This window comes from Opisthocomus hoazin, chromosome 1 (assembly GCF_030867145.1).
Source record: "Opisthocomus hoazin isolate bOpiHoa1 chromosome 1, bOpiHoa1.hap1, whole genome shotgun sequence".
NCBI classification, from domain to species: domain Eukaryota; kingdom Metazoa; phylum Chordata; class Aves; order Opisthocomiformes; family Opisthocomidae; genus Opisthocomus; species Opisthocomus hoazin.
In genome coordinates this window covers 70,501,323-70,525,424 of record NC_134414.1, presented here as the reverse complement: position 1 = coordinate 70,525,424, position 24,102 = coordinate 70,501,323, and the positions used below count along the sequence as shown (strand labels likewise).

Genomic DNA, 24,102 nt, shown 5'->3' with positions numbered 1-24,102 from the left:
AATAAAGCACACTGAGACTAGAAGGTACTTGATTTCTGTTATGAACTTCAGATGGAGCTCTGTGAATCCATAAAAACAACGAACACCTTTACAGGGGGGCGAAGAACAGAGCAAAGCAGTGAAAGCAGACTCCTCTTCACATCAAGCACCTTTCCCTTAGCCTATCCCAGCCCTTCTCCCTGAAGGGGAGATCAGCAGAGCCTCTCCTACCACTTTCTGAACTGCCCTTTGATTTTGTCCTCAGTCCAATGAACGTACCCACAGGTGTTGCCTGCACCTGCACAAATCCTTCCCTAGGAAAGGCAGCGATAAATAATCATGAGGTTTACGGGGTCCCAGAATGCACCCGTATGGTGGAAGATAGCCACAACTTACAAATAGCAAGCAGGCCCAGAGGAGCAGCCTCAAAATCACTTGGTTGTCACGTGAACCTTTAACACAGGCAGATTTTAATGCCTAGTCTTTAACTCTGGCTATATCCTTTAAGCCACCAGCTGCCCAAGGTTTATTTGGAGGTGTTCTGTTTTTACCTTAGTATGTACTCAATTTTGTTATCTGTGCGGAGTGATGATAAGACTTCTAGCACAGGGAAGACCTGTGTCTGCAGCTTATGTATTAAGACACAATAAAAACAACTCACAGGTTAAATTGTTTTCAGTTCAGTGAACAGGTTTGCTTTTGTTTGTTTGTCTTATCTACACGGCAAAATATTTACATATTTAATAATTATTAAAAATAACTATTTTAGTTATATTGCCATCAGAAGCACTTAGTATTTTTAAAGAAAATCTAGATGCCAGCTAGTCTAATTTCGGTTTTAAGCACAGCAGTAAAGTCTCACTTCTCTGAAACAAAGTGCATGCTACAGCACAACCTCTCATTCTTTAAACAAAAAGAATAAAATGGTGAGCTTAAAAAAAAAAAAAAAAAGCAGCGGCATTTGCCACCCTGTGGAAAAACATGAAAACAAAACAATTGTCCAATTCACTGCAGACACAATTGGGAACAGCCCTCTAGGGCCAATGCTTCGATTTACTACATATATTACTATAAGCCCCCCCTGAATTTCATCTATCATCAACAGTTAATAAATAGCTAGCAGTCGAAACAGTAGGAATCTTATTGCATCAGTTTAGTGCAGCAATAAAGTTGCACCTGAGCAAGATCAAAAATCACCTAACTCCATGAGAAGGTACCTTTTTTTTTTTTTTTTTTAAATTAAACTAATTTAAAAGCCAGCTATGGCTATCTGTTTCCAAAAGTATACAGTAGCTTGAGTCTCCATGATTATTGTAAAAGGTTATCCATGGAACAATTATAAAAAGCACATAAGCCAACAGTGATACTTCAAAATTCTATGGCCTGCTACAACTTCACAGCCTTAACTACAGTTTTAGTTAAATTGAAACATTTACTTCCTATTATTTTTACTGAAGTACACTATCACCCCAAAAATGGCCTTTATTACTCTTGCAAAGTAAAATATGCAATCACCAGATTCTATTAATTTTGCGTGCAGTCAAACTGAAGTTTTAGTTAAGCCTAAATTAAAGAGCTGCAACTCTTACATTATTATTTCCCTGATAGATCTTAAGATGATGAAAAGTAACATTATATATGAAACATGTATTTACCAATGACTTCTTTAAAATCCCCACAAATGTAAAAGACTGGTGTTCACGAGAACTGCCAATTTATTTTGATTAAAAATTCAACACAGATACAGATTAAAATTAAGTAAGAGCAGTCTTCCACGTAGTGAAGGAACTAAATCCTCTCTTTGCTGCATTCACTTCAGTTTGCTTGTATTGAAAAACGTAGGTTTTAACACCAAAACAACAACAGAGAAGACATATTTGCTACTACACACCACAGCAACTTTGAAAAAAAAGAATTACTGTAAAGAGATATAGTGAGAGATAAAAATAAAAACTATGTGATACTTTGTTGCTGGACGTACCCCAGTAAGAGCATTACTTCCTGCAGTTTGAAGGAAGGTGTGCCTGCACAGGCACTTTCCACCGTGACTAGCATGTGTGGGGTACAATAAGCCAAAGAACTGCAGCCTTCCCTTCACCATGGGATTACGGCTACCGACAGAGGCACCAAAGCAAGCCCTCAGGGTTGCTTTATTATTTTCAGTTGGGGGACTATATGCAAAAGTGTTCTGTTCTTCCAAGTGGTTGGCTATTCATGCCACAAGCGCAAGAGATGAAAGCATACAACGATGTTTTATGATCCCTGCTAAAAATTGTCAAACAAAATGAAAAACAAGGACAGCTGCTTCAAAGAAAAGAGAAAGAAACCTTGTGTTCTGGTTTTACACCAGCAGGGAGCAGTGGTTAACAAAAACAGTAAGATGCCTGTCCCTTCCCAACAGATTTACTGTTTACAGTAAATACAGGATTCTCAAAATGGTTACAACACCACCTGTAAAGACAGAGTTTGGTATGGTTTTTTTACATGCATCTACCAAAGAGGTGTGAGCACTAGATTAAGGATTCCTGGCACTGTGTTAAAGGCTGACTCTGGCTATATCACTTCTGCTGTGAAATCTATCCATCAGTGCAAGCGAGAGGTTCCCGAAGTTCATAATTGAGCTGATTTATAAGCATGAATACAGAGGAGGCAAATTCATTCAAAATGTTCAATCTCTTGTTCAACAAAAAGGGTAAAAATATTCTTAATCATTTTAACACAACAGAATTTCATTAATTCTTAGAGGCTGGGGAAGACCAACTGCATATTTGGGGGTCAGGGGAGAAAAGGGAAATCAACAACTAGCAAAGCAAATTAAATGAGCATAATATATTACAGAAATGCCTATTATTCACTTACTTTAGACTATAATTTTGCATCATGCTTAAGAATCCATACATGTGATATGATATACTATTAAACTAATAATGATCTTGTTTATATGAGAATTCACTAAAACTCCTATCTAGGTTTGGCACTAAGGCTCCAACAAGACTGCCAAATTTTTTGTGCAGATAAAAGCACTTAGTTAAATGACCTTCTACTGTGTATAACAGCTCACATACAGGAAAAAGGATCACTCACCACATTGTAATAGCTTTTGTTAATTGCAGACGTATCAAAGCCTTTAGGGGGACTCTTCAATGTACCTGATTTGGGGGAGACCGGTTTTTCTGAAATGTAAGACATTTTTCTGTCAATGGGGTGCAATTTCATAGCTCAACACTAGAGGTCAAACAAACTGCTTTAAAATATTTATCGTAAAATACAGTGAAAATAGTGCTTCACCGAGAAACGTACATATTTGTGCTTGAAATCACTGGTAAAGAATCAAAATGGTTCATATGTTCACAACGAATGAAACCCTAGCCTCCATGAATGCAAGTAGAAAGACTCCTATTCTTTTTCCTGGAACCAGAAAATCAGTTAATAAAAACAGCTTTTCCAAAATTATTTTTTAAAAACAAACTGTTATCACAGGCTGCAATTAATAAGAAAAAAAGCCACACACAAACAGAGGCATTTCCAAACACAACATGCACTTTCAAACAGAAGCCGTATTAAGTTTTATCAATTTCATGATCTCAGTAAATGCAAGTGACTAAAGGCTGAACATACCAAAGGTGGGACATTACACTCAGTCTCATTGAAATAGAGAATCAAAACACTATACAAGTAGCGAGGTGACGTACCACATGCCTATCCTAGAAAATTATATTTTAAAACATATTATCTTCTATTGATAATGAAGTAAAAAATAAAAACACTCATGCACTTGAGAACAGTCCATTGTAACAATAAATGCAGCCCTTCCTATAATCCCATAGTGAATTTACCCCTCAGTAACACATGCTCTTCTTGGAAGGACAACATAAGTCTGCAAGATCAAAGCAACAGTCCTGAGAATTACTGGAGTGCTGACTCCCAGAACAGGGAGGCACAGAAGACACACTCCTAAAGCTTCCCCCCTTGTACCTCTACCATTCCTCTAAATTACAGAGGAGCAAAGATGAGGGGAGAGGCAATCAAAAGCATTGTGCTGCACGCTGCAGAAACAGCAAGTAAGATTTACAGTATCTCTTTTTGACTTTTCACACTTGACTCTGCACACAGGGAACAGAGAGTGCTTCTGAGACTGTATTTATCGGGACTTTATTGTGGTTTGGTTTGTTTTTTTAAATAACCAGGCTTGTCTAATACGCAAACTTCAAATAAGCATTTGAGTAGTTTGTATTCAAACAGTAAAACGGCATTCAAAAAGAAAAGCATCATTAAAACATACCTACTGAAAGTGTTACCTTTATTTTAAAAGCAAGGTCCTGTTTCAAATGCATTTTAATAAAGACATGAATAATTTAACTCTAGTTTACCTGATACCTCAGGCCACTAAGAATAAATTATGCAAGTTTAAAGCACAGACCTGCCTTTCCAGGAGAAGCCCAGCCAGCCAAGCTAAAGGCCAGCTATGGGCAATAGCCATTGACAGTAAAGCTGACCAGGAAAACGCCACCACAAGCAGAACAGCCCATGTGGCACCAGCCTCTGCTGGACTGTATTCCGGGTAATTCAGTGCTTCTTCAGGCTGCCCAGTGGCAGCCTCATGCATGTTGCAATCTCGGGTGAGCTGACTACCGGTGCAGGTCACCCTTCCATCCAGCAGACCGGCTGGATCCGAGGCTTTAGCCAGCAGCGCTCACAGAGCAGCTCAGGCCCCAAGAGAACGTGCGTGGCATTATCTTCTAGGGGATTTTCTCTGTATTGCACCGGAACTCTCCTCAAAGAAGCTATTCTAAAAATAAAATATGGTCTTAAAATTGCCAAACATGGCAGTTTTTAGTAGAGACAACAGTGACAGGACGAGGGGTAATGGTTTTAAACTAAAACAGGGTAGGTTTAGGCTAGATATAAGGAAGAAATTCTTTACAATGAGGGCTGTGAAACACTGGAACGGGTTGCCCAGAGAGGCAGTGGAGGCCCCATCCCTGGAAACATTCAAGACCAGGTCGGACAGGGCTCTGAGCAACCTGATCTACTTAGCGGTGTCCCTGCTCGCTGCGGGGGAGCTGGACTAGATGACCTCTAGGGGTCCCTTCCAACCCAAAACTTTCTATGATTCTATGGGCAAAACATTTCTCCTTACCATGTTCAGTAAGTAAAATACTTCTGGTTAATATCCCCCGCTCACCCCTCCCAAGTCAGCTATAAGCCAACATACAGCACAAACCCCTTAGCCCCAGCAGATGTTCAGCTGGGAACACTGGATGCTCTCAGCCACCAGCCCTGCAGTACCTACGTGCCCTGCTATACAGCCAAGTAATTCCAAAGGACAGGACTCCTCCCATCCCCTTAGAACAAAAGCATAAACCCAAGCAGATTTGTGATCAAACACTCAATGGGAAAGAAGCACCTAAAGTCATGTTGTCTGTACAGCTATTCATTTATGTATTTTATATATAACATTACTCATTTATGGGACAATTACAACCTGTATCTCTGTACTGAGTGATGAAAATGATGTAGTTTTCCACAAATTTGGTAATCTGCTTTCATTCTATGTAGAAGCTGTTGACTTATCTTAAGATTTATAGTGATTTTCAGGTTCACTAAATACCTAAAGGTTTATTAATCATGTGTCAAAAAGCATGAAAGGAGAAACCAGAGTTATTTAAGGAAAAACGTAAATACCTGTCACTGAACTTTATCATAATACATACGTCTGATCCTTGTTAATCTGGAGAAAGTTGGCGGGTGATAGGAATCTGGCTCTTCCTTCCAGCTACTCTGTTATCTTAAAGGGTGTAAAAAAAAAACATCTCTTCCCCTAACTTTTCCTTCTCCTAACTGCTGAAGAAAGTGGGAAATTCTTTTGCTGAAATATATAGTCATTTATACTACCAGCTGTTCAGCCGATTCAGTTATCCATCAGAGAGACAGGATCAAATTCAGACTTCAAAACAGGACACAAAAAAAGAATCACACAGTCAAATCATTTTGCCTGAATAGCCATAATCAACATTCAGCTTTTAAAATGCAAAGGCCATTTCTACTGTAGAAACACAGAATTAGACACAGCAAATCAGTCCAGCTGTCTGTCACGTCTGGTATTCTGCCTCCAAGCACTGCCTTGCTTCATAGGGAGGAATAAGAAACAGTCTTGTTGCAATTAGCTCATTGCATAATGCATTACACAGAAGAAAATCCTGATCTCACACACAAGAAATCAGTTTCTTAGCATAAACAAAGATAAGTGTTATTTATTATCCTTCACGAGAGAACATTAGAGTGCTTTTGCAAATGTATGGCATAATTCATTAAACATTTCAAGCAGGTGTCACCCTCATTCACCATACTGGGAAAGGTATTATAGGTCTATACATCTACGAAGTCCATAGGTTTCTGAAACATTAGCAAAGCCCTAGCACCTTGCTGACTCCAACACATAAGCTCTGTTTCTCAAAGCACTGGAAGAGAGATGCCTGAGTGAGACACCATGTGGAAGATTCTTTCCTTCTCCCTGTCCCAATGTAAGTCAGTGACGCTAGCACTGAAAACACAACAAACACATGTGCAGCATGTTCCAGAGCAAACAAGCATCTGCTCAAGTACTGGAAGAGACCATAACCAGCTGATGACTGAAACCAAGAGGTAAATTACCACTATTGGTTTCTTTCCTGATCAAACCATTACACTCGGTTCCACCCAGCTACACTCGATAGTGCTTCAAAGTGTCTGGTGGCTAGTGATTAACCAGATCGAATTCACTTAACAGATCATCTTTGGGTGGAGAGAAGTTGGCACAGGCTTTTTAACATTATTATTCCAACAAATAACTATTCTCAGCAGAACCAAAACAACTTAAAGCAGCTGCTTCTGTAACCTTTCCCTGAGCACTACGTAAGATGCCACAAACTGTCTAAAATGAAGTCGTTATCTTACCCTTTACAAACACCTACCTAAGTGACTGTAAAAGGGCAATTTACCCACTCTTTCCCAATGCTTAGTTTCCTTCCATTTTCATTAATACGCAAGTATTTCTTTTACTTGCCTTCGAATTACCTGTCCTTCTCGCATTCCCTCCCATCTCTCTTCTGTCATGTCTCCAGTTTATGTTGTATTTGTTTTCATGCAACAGCCTACTTCACGCTACTCCACAGAGCACTCCTTCAGAACATACTTTACTAAAGCATTTCAACTGTACTGCTGCAAGATCACCACCACGTGTTTCTATCACTAGGCTCTGGTGTGTGTAATCTAGATGCAAAGATCTGATCCACGCTATTTCATCCCATGGCACGGAAGGAAAGATGTTCCAGCTGGGACACCAAAAGCGATGCAGTCCCTATGAGCGCAGTGCCACAAGCAAGCTCGTGTCTCTCAGGACTAACTGGTTCACTTCCAGCACCAGGAAGGTAGACCTAAACTTGCTCCTGGTTCTCAAGCAGGTTCAGGCATTGCTGCAACAGGCTCCACTCTGCAGCGTCAATACTACCAACACTTCTTCCCTACTAGTACTCACTTGTCCCAAACGCTACTCTATTTATGCCTGTAGAGTAACACTTGACAAGAGGACAAAATACCCCTCCAAGTGCACACGGTTTGGGAGAGGAAAACTAGCATTCTTCGTGGGTGGTTCTTCTCTCCCCTTCTCTCTCTCTCTCTCTTCTTTTTTTCCAAAGCTAAAAGTGCATTTGTCCTTCCCTCATGTACCACAGGATGGGAACAGGAGATACTTTATTCTTCCACTATACTTTGGCATTTTCCCACACTGTGATTTTTTTATTATTATTATTTTTAACATCTAACCAGAAGTAGTACTAACACTGTAATTTGCACTGGGCCTGATATTAACATCACTGTCAAGAAAGCATAACAGAAGAGAGGCTAAAGACACATTAATTTCTGTGAAGAAGTAGAATAATGTTTGTGACACATCAAATATGATTTTTCAAAGCTATCTTCCCTTCTGCATGACCTCATATCATTTAAATTGATCACACTTTGATAGTACCCAGCAAGTGACCATGTGATTTTTTAAAAATCTGGCTAACATCTGACAGTAGCTAAGCAAGTACGTCCCATTCTGGCTAACCCCTCTCCTCTTCATCACAAGGCAACTCTCAAAACTAAGCCTCCAAATCTCTCTGTGCGAGACAGAAGCAACAGTGTCAGAGACAAGACTTCTCCTACACCTTCACCCCTCCCTGCTCCATTTTATATAATAAAAACAACTCAATAAGGCCACACTGTCAAATATCTAAAAAGTTTACACGGTATAAATCTTTTACCCTCTGTCATGTGTAACAGTACAGCAGGATGAAAACAAAGTTCTCTCATTTCAAAGCACTTCCTGACTAGTGATCAAAGAACAGCAAAAACAAGGCAAGATATTACAAAGTTTAAAAAAGGAAATGAAAACATGCGAACAGGGAGGGAGGAACAAAGAAATGTACCATCTTTTTGATCCTTATAGTGTAGGTATATACCTGGAAAGAAAGTACTACTACATTTTTTTTCTTCTATTTATAAGTGTGATTATAAGTACCACAACCTCAAACAAATCCTCCTTTTCCTCTTGGGTCGGGGGGGTGGGGGAGGAAAGAATAACACACACTCAAAAGCAAAACTGAAAACATTTTCCAATCACAATCAAATTTACTTCGTCAAAGTTTACAGAGTCATTGTCTACCCTAAGGAAACTAAATGCTGTGCTTTGCTCAATAATTTCAGCATCTTTCCTACAACCATTCATAGCTCACCCCACACACATATGAGCATTCTGTGCAAACACTAATCATTCCGGCACAGCCAACCAATCAAGTTACAACCCAGTAAACACGGGCAGAGTTTTGCGATGTTTCAGCTACTCTGAGATCCCTTATCATGTAACGTGCTCTGCTTGTGCAGCATATGTAGTGCAGTTTGCTTTTCTTCTAGGAACTTTAAGAAAGCAATGTGGATAAAGGCAGTTCCCACTACGAAGCAGCACACCAAGTTTGAGCATTCACTTCATTTGTGGCAACTCTTTCGGACCTGCTGGAGAGCAGCTCTGCGGAGAGGGACCTGGGTGTCCTGGTGGAGGACAGGTTAACCATGAGCCAGCAGTGTGCCCTGGCTGCCAAGAAAGCCAATGGGATCCTGGGGTGCATCAAGAAGAGTGTGGCCAGCAGGACAAGGGAGGTTCTCCTCCCCCTCTACACTGCCCTGGTGAGGCCTCATCTGGAGTACTGTGTCCAGTTCTGGGCTCCCCACTTCAAGAAAGATGAAGAGCTACTGGAGAGAGTCCAGCGGAGGGCTATGAGGATGGTGAGGGGACTGGAGCATCTCTCCTACGAGGAGAGGCTGAGGGAACTGGGCTTGTTCAGCCTGAAGAAGAGAAGGCTGCGAGGGGACCTTATAAATGCCTACAAATATCTGAAGGGTGGGTGTCAGGAGGATGGGGCCAAGCTCTTTTCAGTGGTGCCCAGTGACAGGACAAGGGGCAATGGGCACAAACTGAGGCACAGGAAGTTCCGTCTGAACATGAGGAGGAACTTCTTCCCTCTGAGGGTGACGGAGCACTGGAACAGGCTGCCCAGGGAGGTTGTGGAGTCTCCTTCTCTGGAGATATTCAAGACCTGCCTGGACAAGATCCTGTGCAGCCTACTGTAGGTGACCCTGCTTCGGCAGGGGGGTTGGACTAGATGACCCACAGAGGTCCCTTCCAACCCCTACCATTCTGTGATTCTGTGATTCTGTGATTCATACAGCCAGTATTTGCAATCGCCTCTCAGGAAAGACAACTACTGCTATATCATAATCTCCGATTACCCCATATTTTTCAGCTTTGCCTTCTAGCTCTTTCTTTCTTTCCTTGGATATCTAACTTCAGAGCAACAATACAAGCTAAGATTAAAAACATACAGTTATATGACATCAGAGGATATTTTAATTTAGAACAAAAATCCATTTATCTAAACATCTAATGCCTATGAATTTTGTGAGAATTAAAACACACACACACATCCATAAAGAACTTCTTTCCTTTATTCTGTTATCCCAAAGTCAGGTTCCAGCAGACTGAAGAGATTTATTTAATCAAACCCATTGGTTCCCAGGAGCTCTCCAAACACCACATCAAAAATAACACACAACGTTGCCTGTACAGAATTTCTAACTAGTTGCAGTATTTTCAGACATATTTGAGAAGAAATGGTAGAGTCATGGCAGAATATTTTACAGAGTATTTTGAAAACAAATTGATCAAGAGCGAGTATTTCAATAATCCTACCCTGATCTTTTTAAAACCAATTCATTATAATGCTGACAGAGAACACACTCTGAATTTGAGCTTGCAAGACAGCAAGTTTTACTAACTCATCTTAGCATACATCAGGAAAAAAAAAGCACTTGTGTCTTAACCTCCTGTTCAAAGCACGAAGGCACATAAAAGCTTTCTGAACTATGAAAATCTTCAACTGACATATATATAGTTGCCAGCAAGTCAAGAAAAATGGACAGTAAAAGACTATCAAGAAGTGTCAGCCAGTCTAATGGAGACCAGCAGAAAAGAGCAGAGGTGAGTGGGGGTGCAACAGAGACTGTCACCCTGTACATATAACCTAGATGAAACTTCTCATGAACACCTACCAGAGCCAACCATCTAACTTCACAGCTTTGTGGTGAACAGCACTACATTCCCGTTTCAACGAGGAGAGCGGAAAGTGGAACAAAGAAATCCAATCTCAGGATGCAGTGGCAACGTGTTTTGATACAGAGGGGACGAGAATTACACAGAAGCCCTCTCTCCAGCACCTTCAACAATACCCACAAAGCAGAAATCAGTTCAGAATAGAAATGTTCGTAACAAATTTCATGGAAACAACCAAGAAAAGCAGCAAAATGAGAACAATGAACTTCAAGTAATAAGAATTCAGTAAGTTTCAAAATAGGGGTAAAAAAAGGATTCCCACTAGTGATAACGTAAGGGGAAAAGGCTCACAACAATGACAACTTCTTTTAAAATTAGAAGCATCTTAAAGGAAGAACAAGAAAAGTAGATGAAAATTGACATGATCAAGTATCACACATACTACAGTGACCTCAAATACACAAAAAGAAGCAAAACTAACTACAAAAAGTCAGGTCACCAGTTGAAATACAACATGCATTTAACAGTAGTAGTAACAAAACGTTCCATAGCATACATTCATCAAGGGGGAGAGCTGATCTGCAACTCCATAAGGAAAGAGAGTTGCTAACAGATATCAGGAAGCTCTTAATATCTCTTCTACCATCCGCCCATCCTCATTATAAAAAAAGTCAACTTCAGACAATTCAAACACATACCTCCAAAGGTATAAAAACAAGTTAAAACTAGTGTTTTGACAAATTAAACAGTACCTGCTGTGCTGATTTGGCAGTAAGAGAATTAGCTACATCCACGTTTGAAACCATAGAGCACAAGTGAAGCTCCATACAGTACTGGAAAAGGCCAAGCACAGTAACTATCTTTAAAAAGAAGAAAAGCTAGAGTGCTACAGACCAGTTGTCTTAACTTTCTGTCAGTAAAGACACAGAAAACACAGCAATGAACTCAACTTGCTGAGAAAGAAAAAAGCACAGGCACATATTTCCTTCCACAGGAGCAACTGAGCACATGAGAGAGTGCTCCAAGAATCCAAGTATTCTTGCAGAAGCCAGAAGGAGCAAGTAAGTCCTTGTAGCACAAGGAACATACCTACACAGTGGAGGGAAAAGAGGAGCTTAGCACAAAACTTTTCTAATTGTGAGAAGTGAAAGTTAAACCAGGGACTGTAAGCAGTTCATCTCAGGCCCGGGAACAGGACCAGGTTGCAAGGACTGGCAGGCATCAAACTGCACTTGGTACTAAACCTTGGCCCCACAGCTTGTTGGCGTTTGTGTTTAGGAGAGTTACTTCACCCAAGTGAAGTATTCTTTAAAAAAAAACAAGAACCACCTCAATTTCAGTGGCTGGCAACTTTTGGTTATCGCATGTTCATCGCTGAAAGCTACTTCCACTGTGGAGCCCAACTGCTGACCCAGCTTCCAGTCTCAGGAGTCGGCAGAGATCAAAACTGATGAAAACCAAAGACGATCTCTGCGGCAATGTTTTAAATGAATAACGATGGGACAAGATAGTCATCATGGCTGAAAGATTGCTACAACACTACAAACAAGATAAAACAGGCTTCAGCAACTGTTCTTCAGGATAAGTCACATCTGAGAGATCTCTGCAGAGTATTAAAGCTAAGTCTTACACCGTGACTATGCCTAAGAGGATGTAGTTGAAAATGACAATGAAGTTACAGATCCAAGACTCCACTATTCTGCAAAAACAGACTGTAGGTAGCAAATCAAGGGGGAAAATACGAGGATGCAACTGGAGGAGAAAGAATAACTTTAAAAATGGGAGTTTTACCCCCACAACTTCAGTTTGCAATCAGGCAAAACGTATGGATTAAGTATCGCTGCCTAAAAACAGAAGTCATGCCAATGATTTTAACATAGCCCAAAAGATGTGCGTTGTGGTTGGAGCTGCGACAAGGGAAAGGGTCGTAAAGCCTCTCAGAGTCACTGGGTAGTTTTATCTCATCCGGTTTATCCCCAGTCTCTAAGAGCTAGCAGAGACAGCAAAGACACCAACACCAACAAAAAAAGACTGTCATCCACGTGACATCTGAAACTTTAGTGTAAGAGTGAAGCCGCTGTAAAGAAAAAGTGGAAGGCACAAGAACAAAAAAGAAAAATCACAAATACATTACTTTTTGAAAACTGTCTCTAACTTTCAGCAGATTTCGGTAGAATTGGGGATTTTTCCTGCATTTGTTTCCTTTTAAGTAATGGGACTTTTTTTAATTTGGTGTAGTTTTTCGGTGGGTTTGGGGGGTTTGTTTGGTTTTTTTCAGAGACAATTGCAGGAAATCCCTCACTATTCAAACCCAAAGCACAAATTCAAAGTATGTCAGCATCAGAGCCAAAATCCAGCATTTTAGGAACTCACACCGAGGAAGTCAGAGCAGCCCAACTGTGACAGAGACAGACAAGTAAAGAGAATGGGGGAGTTTTCCACATGTTTAGTGCTAATTCAAAAAGTCCTAGAGTACTTTATATAGAAAATCGAGGTGGGGGAGTACAAGTTCCTGAGCATTGATTGCTGTGAACGAAATTCAGTAAATACAGCCAAGCTTCAACAAAAAGCATTACAATTTTTAATGAATCAACCAACTATCAACCTCTACGCAAAGCAGTAATTTGTGCAAACACGTTCTCCTTCAACACTCACCATTTGACTTTATTTCTCGTACGTAATTACTTGGAAACCACCCTGTTTTGCCATTTAGAGTTCCTTCCCACCAGCCTCCTTCTTCCACTCTCGTAACATGAATAATATCTCCTTTTGAAAAAGAAAGTTCATCTTCATTTGTCTGTTGAAAATTAAATTTTGCTCTCACCACCAACTGATGGTTGCTGTTATCTGTCATGTCCTAGTAAGTGAGAACACAAAGAACAGAAAGATCACGTTAGATTTAAACAATTATTCCATGAGCAAAACAGAAGTATCCATAAAATGGAAATAACCTCTCCCCCACACATGTTTTTTACTCTAAGCATTTGTAAGGGATGATTTGCTATTTCCACTATTTCTGTAATTTTTAATTTTTAATCTATGGATCTGTATCAGTCCAGGAAGTATATTGTCTTCGTAGAGCCCCTTCAAATCAGAAAGGTGTAACAGATCTAAAATAAGAATTAATTCTTACTGCTCCAGAAAAACAAAATTCTATTTCCTATATATAGTATAAATTAAAACCGCCTTTGGCAACTACAAAGAAACAACAGTTTTTCATTAGAGCATTCTCTTCTAAAACTTTCCAGGCTGGGAGCAGGGCTGAACTGAGTTGGGTTTAATTTAATTCTGGATAAAAATAGAGTTTGCAGCTTAAAAATTCCCTCCTACCAACACCCCCCCCCCCCCCCCCCCCCAGTAACAGATCAGGTTGGAAAGTTCCACACATGAACATGCAACTCTGTGTGGCCTGCCAGTGGAGAAGGACAGTGTTCTTCAACAAAACTTATGAAACAGTTATGCAATTTACCTTGAATGAGTACTCACAAATAATTTGCCTCAAGGTTAGCAAAGCTGCAAGTCTGCAGCACGTCAAACTCGCAGCTGCCCATATACATAGATAGCTAGAGAGAGACATACACGCTCATCCCCTATGACAGATGTGAGGGCAGAGTATTGCTCTATCATAACAACTAAATGTTAATAGCGACTTTTTACAAGTCTTTCAAATCAATGACGTCAGATTCGGCATTTTGTTCTTGGATTTTGAGTATCTGCATCGTTCAAGCACTTCATGAGAGTTAGGACAAACTCTTATGCTACAAAAAGCTAAATATTTGGACAGCTTTAAATAATCCAAACACAATCCACTGCACTGGAATTGAGAGAATGGAACTATAAATCACATCTGTCTATCATGAGCAAGGATCAACACCTGTATAATTAGAAAAGGAACTTAGTGAGAAAATGACTGTGCAAGCAATCCTAGTCGGCTATCCAGGCAGCAGAATTTCACCTACATGTTGTCTATATAGTTGCGATGATTAAAAAAAAATAAGTACTGCATAATGTCACCGGGATCATATAACGTGTCAGCTGAATTTATATCTACAGTAAGCACATTACTGTATCACAACTCAATTTAATTGTTGAACTTTCTCAGTGGCTGAGAAACTGTAGGAAAATGATAGCAAACAACTTCAAAACCAGGCAGAATGTTCCAAGATACTGTAAGTCACCACGTTCAACAATTAGATCAGCACATTTTCAAATAAATGCCCCTGCCTTAGTCCTCTGCTTGTACATCGGGTGCTTTCATCTGCTATGACTGCTCAACAAGAGAAAAAGTTTGCTTTAGTAAACAGCAAAAAGCCACAAAATAAGCAGCAACATTGCACAGTGACAGCAACTACAGCCCCTTCACTATGCCAGGATGGCTCTCCACTAGAGGAAACCAAGTACAAATTTGGCGAGAACAGTTCCCAGCTGATCATCTACAGCAGCAAAACCAAACTAAGCATTTCCCAGGTCTGGCCACTAGCTCTCCTTCCCTTTTTTTTTTTGCACTTCTCTGCCCCTTTGCAACTTTCTGCAGAGCTGCTTAGAACACCAAAGTGACAGAAATACCTAAATACTTCAGTGACCCAGCTAACAGCTAGCCCCACAAACAGCTGCATCAGCAAAACTGAGTGGGTGGTGAACAGCAGAGTGGGAGCTGGAATTAGGTGCCTGGGGCAAAAACTTGCACTGGCTCTGCTACCAGAGAAAACACATCAAACCACACCTAAGAAAGCTTGAGCAGAGCACTGTGTTTAAAGTCTCACATAGTTATCACAGAATTCAAAACAGCCTCCTTCAAGATGGAAAAAGCAGTTTACAGTAGAGATCTGAACCCTCCTTGTAAACCTTTTAGTCACTGAAAGTACTTTTCATTACAATTAAGTTTCAATACAGTACTCCATCCGGATTTCGGCTGCACAGTAAAACAACTGCCCACACCATTTAGTTACCTGAAGGCTAGTTGAAGGATTCACCTTGAAACATAATAGAAAACACGAATAACTAGCCATATTGCCAACATTAAAAGTGCTATCTTTGCTGAGGTTTGAATATGCTTCAATCATGATCTCTAAAACTCACAGACATGGAGAAAATGAGATTTTTGCCTTTGAAAAAAGCACGTCCTTATAAGAAATAAATCCAGGAAAATACTGAGTACGCAGACAACATGGAGTCGTAAGTGAGGAAAAAATATTTAGAAGTTCACAGAAAGCTGCATGTGTATTGGAACATCGTAAGCAAAGCTGCAAAAATACAACATCACAAGTTTGAAATATAAAGGTGAAAGAGAGGAAACAGCTACTTTGTTACACCATTGTTTACTTATAAATCTTGTCAAAAAAAAAATAAAATAAAAAAAAAAAAAAATCACACCACAGCACGTTTCTTTTCTTCTAGAACTTACCAAACTCCGATACTGTCCCTGGAAGAGTTTTGAAGTTCTACTGTGTAAAGACTGGGATCCCAGAGAATCAAAAGACTTTATCCGATGAGACGAGGGACGTGCGCATACAGAGTCACTGCCCAGCCCTATGTCTGTAGGAGGGAAAAAAAAAACACACATAAATATTAGAATGAGAAAGATGCATATAACTTCTCCTTACTTCTGTAAAACTCACACGCTTAAAGCAGATTCAGTGTATCTGTAGCCGCTCAATAATTTAAGATGAAAAAAAAATATAGTAATAAGTGATCTGAAATCCTGAGAACCTGGCAGTTTCTTCCCCACACAGACAGGAAAACAATTTGAACCGTTTAGGAAGAGGAGAGTTAGGGTTGTAGTTCTCCATCCCTACTCACCACCAGTCTATTTAAAGGTAATTAACCAGCATCATTTTAGCGAGTGGCCAAGAATTTCGAACGCATAAAACTTGCTTGAAGTAAAGCCAGCCACATCTGTTTCTTAGCTCTTCCCCACCACCATCTCCTCCTCGATTAAAACATTCCTTCCACTGTCTTTTTCCTATGTTCCTTTGTCTCATCCCTTTTTTCGCCAACTAAGCTCACTCTTCTTCTTTGGAGGGAGGGGGAGGAAGAGGAGGAGTAGAAAGGAAACCAGCTGCTTGCTGGAAAAAACAACGCCTCCCCCAACCTCTCGTTCACTTGTCTCTATCCCATGAAGCAGACCCGTTTGAGGTGTTCATCCCAAGGACAGCCTTACACGCTGCCCGGGTGCCGCTGGGGTCCCCATGGGCTGGGCAGGGCTCGTTCCAGCACCCGGCCAGGAGCGGGGCAGCGGGGGCACCGGGGCAGCCCCAGCCCCAGACATGGGGCACCAACCCAGGGACAGGACAGCGGCCCGACAGCAGCGAGGGTCCTCCTGTGGCTGGGCAGGGGCTGGGCTGCCCCGAAAGCAGCTCCTCAGTGCCAGGGTCCATGCTGGCCATGGTCTCCCCTGTTACGGTGGGACGGGGGCTGCTCCTGGCTGCACCAGCTCCCCCAGCCAAGCCCCCAGGAGGGGGATGCTCCCAGGACCCGTCCGCAGGTGACGTGCTACAGCAGACAAACGTTGCTCCTTTGCATAAGCAGGACAAGTCATTCCTTTTCTTCACGTTTTCCCACACACAAGGAAATCATTCAGTGAGCATCTGAGCCTCAAGCAGCCCCAAAAGCAATGCCAACATTTTCTGTCCCAAACGTAGAAGTTTTCACTAGACCACACAAGCATCCCAACTGCTCCCCTGTTTTTTATGCCGCTGTTACTCACTTTCCTAGTAGTTTGCTTTGCACCCAAAATTCCACTTCCATCAGAGGTACATGCACGCAACCACAGCCTCTCGGTCACTTTCATACTAAAGCAGACAGCGATTACGCAATCCTAGCTATTTTTGGTCCAAGGGAAATACACGTACAGGTGCCGTTCCATGAGGAGATTGGTGAACAAAGCACATCTGCTGTTACACATTAAACCTGAAGGGAGAATTTGATTCGTCTTAACTGGAAAGCCTTTCAGCTTCAGCACAGCATCTAACAGCAGCCAAGATGCAGGAGGAGGGAAAGGGTTTCAGATCAACAACAAGCACAGAAAAAAACAGTTGACAAAGGATGCTCCAAGTCTGCAGTGACTGAGTAGAGAACACCTTCCTCAGGTGCATCTTTTTAAATGAGTCTTTGTCATCCTTCAAAAAAAACTATAAATATACACGTCCTAGTCAAGTAGTGCAATATTAGAACCACTCATGTTAAGTTGAACATTTTGTATGGATAGTATCATTACACATTGAAGTCATAAAAGATCCCACACTTTGTGAATCTGCTTTCCTAAAAGCATTTAAAGGCCACTGTATAAATATAAACACTGGTGATTATAGTCCATTACAGAAAGAATATACATCTGTTTTCACAGACTGTCAGAAGAGAAATGGGACTAGATCATGGGCTTCATTTGTAAACTGTAACTTTATGGCTAATTCTAATGCTCAAAAAAACTTTAAAGTTGCCATAACCATCAGTAACTAATAGAACTTAACAGCTGTAAGTAACCTGAAGCATCTCCATGTCCAGTTTGCCATGTGTTGTGGGATTGCGTGGCAAGGTTTTGGTAGCGGGGGGCTATAGGGGTGGCTTCTGTGAGAAGCTGCTAGAAGCTTCCCCCATGCCTGATAAAGCCAGTGCCAGCAGCTCTAAGACAGACCCGCCGCTGGCCAGGGCCAAGCCAATCAGTGACGGTGGTAGCGCCTCTGTGATAACATATTTAAGAAGGGGAAGAAGAAACTGTGGTGAAACAGCAGTTGGAGTGAGGAGTGAGATGCTGTGAAAGTAACAACTCTGCGGACACCCAGGTCAGTGAAGAAGGAGGGGGGAGGAGGTGCTCAAGACACTGGAGCAGAGAGCCTTCCCTTGCAGCCCGTGATGAAGACCATGGTGGGGCAGGTTGTTCCCCTGCAACCCATGGAGGTCCACAGTGGAGCAGATATCCACCTGTAGCCCGTGGAAGGGACCCCACGCCAGAGCAGGTGGATGCCTGAAGAAAGCTGTGACCCTGTGGCGAGCCCGCGCTGGAGCAGGCTCCTGGCAGGACCTGCGGACCCGTGGAGAGAGGAGCCCACACCAGAGCAGGTTTGCTGGCAGGACTTGTGACCCCATGGGGGACCCACACTAGAACAGCCTGTTCCTGAAGGACTGCACCCCATGGGAAAGACCCACTCTGGGGCAGTTTGTCAAGAACTGGGAGGGACTCATGTTGGAGAAGTTCATGGAGGACTGTCTCCCATGAGAGGGACCTCACCCTGGAGCAGGGGCAGAGTGTGAGGAGTCCTCCCCCTGAGGAGGAAGGAGCAGCAGAGACAGTGTGTGATGAACTGACCACAACCCCATTCCTCATCCTCCTGCGCCACTCGTGGAGGGGGAAGTAGAGACACGGGAGTGAAGTTGAGCCCGGGAAGAAGGGAGGGGTGGGGGGAAGGTGTTTTAAGATCTGGGTTTATTTCTCACTGTCCTACTCTGATTTGATTGGTGATGACTTAAACTTCCATTTCTCCCCAAGTTCAGTCTGTTTTGTCCGTGACAGCAATTGGTGAGTGATCTCCCCCTGTCCTTATCTCGACCCTCGAGCCTTTCACCATATTTCCTCGCCCCTGTCCAGCTGAGGAGGGGGAGTGATGGAGTGGCTTTGGTGGGCACCTGGCATTTATCCAGGCCAAGCCAAAACACTATGTTTCCTATCTGTAGTCAAGTAGAACAGACAGGCCACCAAACTCAGCATTGTATCTTGACATGGTTCACCTAGGAAACCAGGATCAGGTTTATTCATGGTAGTGTCTTCCAGCCTCCAGGCAACCCTAAAACACACTACCTAGAAACCGTACAAGTGCGGCCTGATTCCTAAATTTTCTAATTCGCAACAGCAGAGCTAATCTACACCAACACAAGAGCACCTTTTGAGGCTTGAATTAGAAACTACACGTGTCTGAGATGAAAAGAAGGAAAACTATTACAGATGAACCACATGCAAAGTGCAAGTATTTTTACCAATAATATCCGAATTCTTAAATTAATTTGAACTTCTGATAGACTTAAAAGGCTTGCAGACCCCATGTATCCATTGAAGCTTCCATTAAAATACCAAATAAACACGTTCAACTAATTTCTCAATGGGACTACTATCAGAAAATTGTTCTACTCTGCCGCTACAAACTCCAGAATCTTGACTAGCAATAGAATGTGCATGTTTGACAAACATTAATTTGGTAAATTTCACAGAATCTTCACACTTCTATCCATCCACCCATCCATCCAGAGATTTCCAGGGTCTGTAACACCCTTTCTTCTTCTCCACCATTATCTCTGCTTCCTTATACCAGTTCCTCTTCCCTTATCTGTCTACAAAGAGCAACTGGTACCTTGACCCTACTCCTCCAGAACTTAAGGAATTTGATGGAGTGCATATCCGTACCAGCCTTTCATCAGTCTTCATGCTTATTACTCACACTTCTTCCACCACAGAAAGACTCATCTCAGAAGAACATGTGTACACCTGAAATTCTGGCAGACCCAGCTGGGGATCTGAAAGCCATCTTCCAGTACTACAGTAAGAAGAGAGAGTCTAAAATGACTTCTACACAGTCACCCAATTAAAGGAAATTGTTTGGAAGAACAGTTGGTCATCAAGATTTATGCAGCTCTGCTTGCTCCTACGAATAAGACAATATCACAGTTTGCTTTTAGTTTAATTTTTGGTTTCCATACCACCCACCCCTCCCCATGAAAGAGATCAGCCTGGGTCCTTTCTAAGGCCAGTTGCAACTGTGGCTTTCTGATATGGGTGTAAATCTGTTGATATCTGGACCAAACACCTGCACTTTTTCTCCCCTTTAAAGACAGCTATGGTCAGTGTACAGCAGCTTTAGGGAGGTACTGAAATGGTTTACATTTTCACTTGCAGTTAAGGTGAAAGGCAATATCTTCAACCACTGTAGCTTTAAAGTCATCAACGGTATTACTCCATGCCCATTCCTCAGAACTAAGAACTTGATTGTAAAACTCACCCCTTAAAGTGTGTTTTCTGATGCAATGAAGGGGAAAAAAAAAGCCACCAAAAAAAAAAATATCCCTGTTGTAATGGACCTTAGGAGTATTATAAAACTGACAAGATACAACAAAATTACACTGATCCACCACTGACTTTTCTATCAGCTTCCTTTTCCTCCCCACATAAAAACTAAGCATGGTTCATTTTTAAATAATACCTTTCTCTCTCACCAGGCTCCAACTTGATGACCATTATTGGAACTTGCTGCTGACAATGTCAAACTCATCACGGAGCAGCAAAAAGGGCCACCAGTGTTAATGCTTCTTGACTGTCCCAGGGTTTAGTTGACATCGCTTAGTACAGCCTCACCCTACAGCACAGCACTGACACCTCTCGCCTGTGTGCTATTTCTACAACTCTCTCTTGCCCTCAAAGAACTTGCAGTAGGTGGTTTGTGACTTCTAGCTACTACCTAAATGAAACATGCACAGATTAAGGGATCAGAGATGTTGGCTATCCTTTTGTTACTGTCAAGAAAGGATGGTGCTGAGGAACAGACAGAGATGGGGGAAAGAACCACTGACAAAAGTGGTCACACACAGGAATGACAGAGTGGGGCAAAAGTAAACTTACAGTATTTCAGACTGAAAAAAGCAGAAAAAAAGAGAAGATGTGGCCTTTTCCTAAGAATTCTCGCCAGCTAAAAGGCTCAGCGTTAGCTCCACTGCAAAGCTTCCTTTTGCAGCAAAGGAGATGAGAGAACTCAGAAGTGTCACTGCCAAAATCGTAAGAAACTGCAACAAAGAAAATCTTCTAAAACACTGCACATGTTCATTTCATTGTGACTATAGCAACACTATAAAAACCACACTGATGTGAGGTGAAGGTAAGGTAAGCAAGCACCACCACAGAGCAGAGTCTACTTACCTGCAGTCACCTTATTTAAAGCCACGAGCGAGCTGAGAACTTTGCTGAAATTCTGTCCCTGATACAGGTCATTTGCATCAAAAGTCTGAAAACAGAAGAACATACAGTAAGTCACAGAAACAAGCCTTGCAACTAAGGATTTCTATGCTATCACGTGAACTATGATGGTAGAAGCTATTGCCCGATCAGTCTTTCAGAGGTTCTCATGGACCATCAAAAAACTGTGGGGGTTTTTTTCCCCCACTTTAAAAAAAAAACAAAACACCAAAACCCACACAACTCATTTTTAAAGAGACTATAGAAACAGCTGCATTTGGGGAAAAAAAAAAAAAAAAAAAAAAAAAAGAATATATAAGCTAAAAATACCAAGTGCCATTTAAACTACAGGAAAGTTGAACAAAACATAATTATCGGAAGAGAGAAGCTTTCCTCAGACAGTTTGGCCAGAAAAATTACTGGGCACCATCATTCTTGGCATACTCTTTCTGCAGCAACTCACACGCACTGTATCAGATTGTTCATAAAATATTCTCAAAATTACTACACATACTTTAAAAAGTGCTACAATAACATACATGCTATCTCTTTACAAGACAAGGATTAAAGTAGCATTCCCGAGAATTAATGAATTTCACCAAGAGTGAAGTTGCTGGATAGGTTAGACGGAGGATGGGGTTTGGGGAGGCGAAGGATGAAAGCTGGGGGTTATTTTATTTTTTTTAACTAAGGGAAGGAGACCCAAACTTCAAACTATCTTGTAGAAAACACTCCAGTAACTTTCAAGCACTGAGTGATGACATTAAACGTCTGGATTTTCAAGGGGTAAAGAGGAGATTAAAATAGAGACCCATAATATTTGCCTGAGGTAATGGAAACACTCATCCAAAGTCTCAAGGGAACAGCTCTCGCAATAGATTCTGCATAGATTCAAAGGAGTCACAGTATTCCCTCATGCAAGACGTGCAGAAAGAGGACAATAAAAAGACAGCTATTACAGTTGTTCCAACTGATTTAAGTAATAGAAAGAGATTCAGTTTCCTGCAGCATAGCAGCTTTTATCTGAAAAGTCAAAAAAAACCTGTTTATCTTCCTGATAACAGACCCACCCCACAGGCACTATCAGGAAGCCTGTACCCCAGAAAGCAGCCTTTGGAGACAGGAGAAGAAAAACCCATATTCCTAGCAGAGAAGAGAGGAAGGCACAAAGGAAGGCTGGGAGGAGAAAGAGGGAGGCTGGTTAAACCCAGGAGAAGTGAAGATTTTCACAAAAGCTACCTAAAGTAACCACAGCTGGGACTTCCGTAACAGTTGTGACTGTTGCGATCCACTAACAATGGTAGAGCAGATTCAGGAAATGTTTAATGACATTATTACTCAGCTAGTGGTAGACAGGGGGGGTTGAAGCTAGATGATCTTTAAGGTCCCTTCCAAACCAAACCATTCTCTGAGTCTATTCAGTAAGAAAAAAAAAAAACTCCCAAAGCATTCACAGTATTTGAGGTACCTGCATATGTTAACACACATGTTTTCCCCTCAGACTGAGGGCCATCTTTGGACCCAGCGAGCAGCAGTGCTACCTTGGCTGTATGCGTGCTGGCATCTCTCAAGCTCAGGTAGTGTGTACACAGCTCTGAAGAGCAATGCCACAAAACGGACGCAAAACAAGAGGAGGCGAACACTAATATACTCCAAGCAGTTTAGGCTCACGAGTCAACCATTTCACCAAGTTTCAATGGGCTACAGAAATTGTAAACACTACTCTTGTTTATTTGATGCTGTAAGGAGTAAGGAGATGGGCCAGTGAATTGCCTAGATGTGAATTTTGTAGGGGTTTTTTAAATGTTTCCTCATGTTTCAGGAAGTATTTAAAAACTATATGCACAATAAATTACATCAAGCAAATACAAAATTTTCTGATTTTACACAAAGAGACTAAAGATATGATAGGTTTAATTAATACCAGAATTTATAATAGAGATGAGAAAAGATGCCAATAAGGTGACAGCAGAACACACAGAAGCAAAACCAGACTGGAGACAGCTTAACCACTGCTCAAACTGGGGAGGGGGAAATCAAGCTGTTACGGAACAAGAAAGCATCAGGAGTGTAAAATTTTCATCGTTAGGTACACGCTTATTGTCGTAGCTTCTAAATAAGCAAATGTATGAACAGAATCACAAAATGACGACTCTGATCCCAAACAAAGGATACACAGGAGATGCGGGCACTTGTGTGGACACCAGAACTGAATCAGAAAGGTACTAGTGGGGAGAGAGAGAACTACTCAACACAGGAACATTTAAGAAAAATGTTAGAAAACATAGCTTAACCTTACAAAAAATTTAAATAATAAAGAACTCCTAAATTGATTTTAAGCTCACCTTCATTCTGGATTCTGCTAGAGCCAAGAGCGCACCAAAGCCAGGCTAACTGGAGAACAACAGGATGCAAGGCAGCCTCGCTTCCTGCTCTGCCGAGGCTACCGGGGACACCCAGAACGATTCCATTGGGTCACCCCAACACGTGCAGTGCCATAAAAAAGCTCGTATCCAGGACGTGCTGTATCCAGTCTACTGCTTCACAGGAAACAGCACAATGG

General features: G+C 41.6%; 1 protein-coding gene across 3 annotated transcripts in view; it reads right to left on the bottom strand.

The window, feature by feature from the left end:
• Nucleotides 1-24,102, bottom strand: part of ARHGEF7 (Rho guanine nucleotide exchange factor 7) — a 127,169-nt gene that overhangs the window by 55,669 nt on the left and 47,398 nt on the right. For all 3 annotated transcript variants that reach the window (XM_075424856.1, XM_075424862.1, XM_075424872.1), the window contains exons 3-6: nucleotides 21,504-21,588; nucleotides 16,011-16,141; nucleotides 13,262-13,463; nucleotides 3,064-3,152 (exon numbers count right to left, since the gene is read on the bottom strand). In XM_075424856.1, coding sequence (XP_075280971.1) covers nucleotides 3,064-3,152; nucleotides 13,262-13,463; nucleotides 16,011-16,141; nucleotides 21,504-21,588 — 507 coding nt within the window. The remainder of the gene's footprint in view (nucleotides 1-3,063; nucleotides 3,153-13,261; nucleotides 13,464-16,010; nucleotides 16,142-21,503; nucleotides 21,589-24,102) is intronic.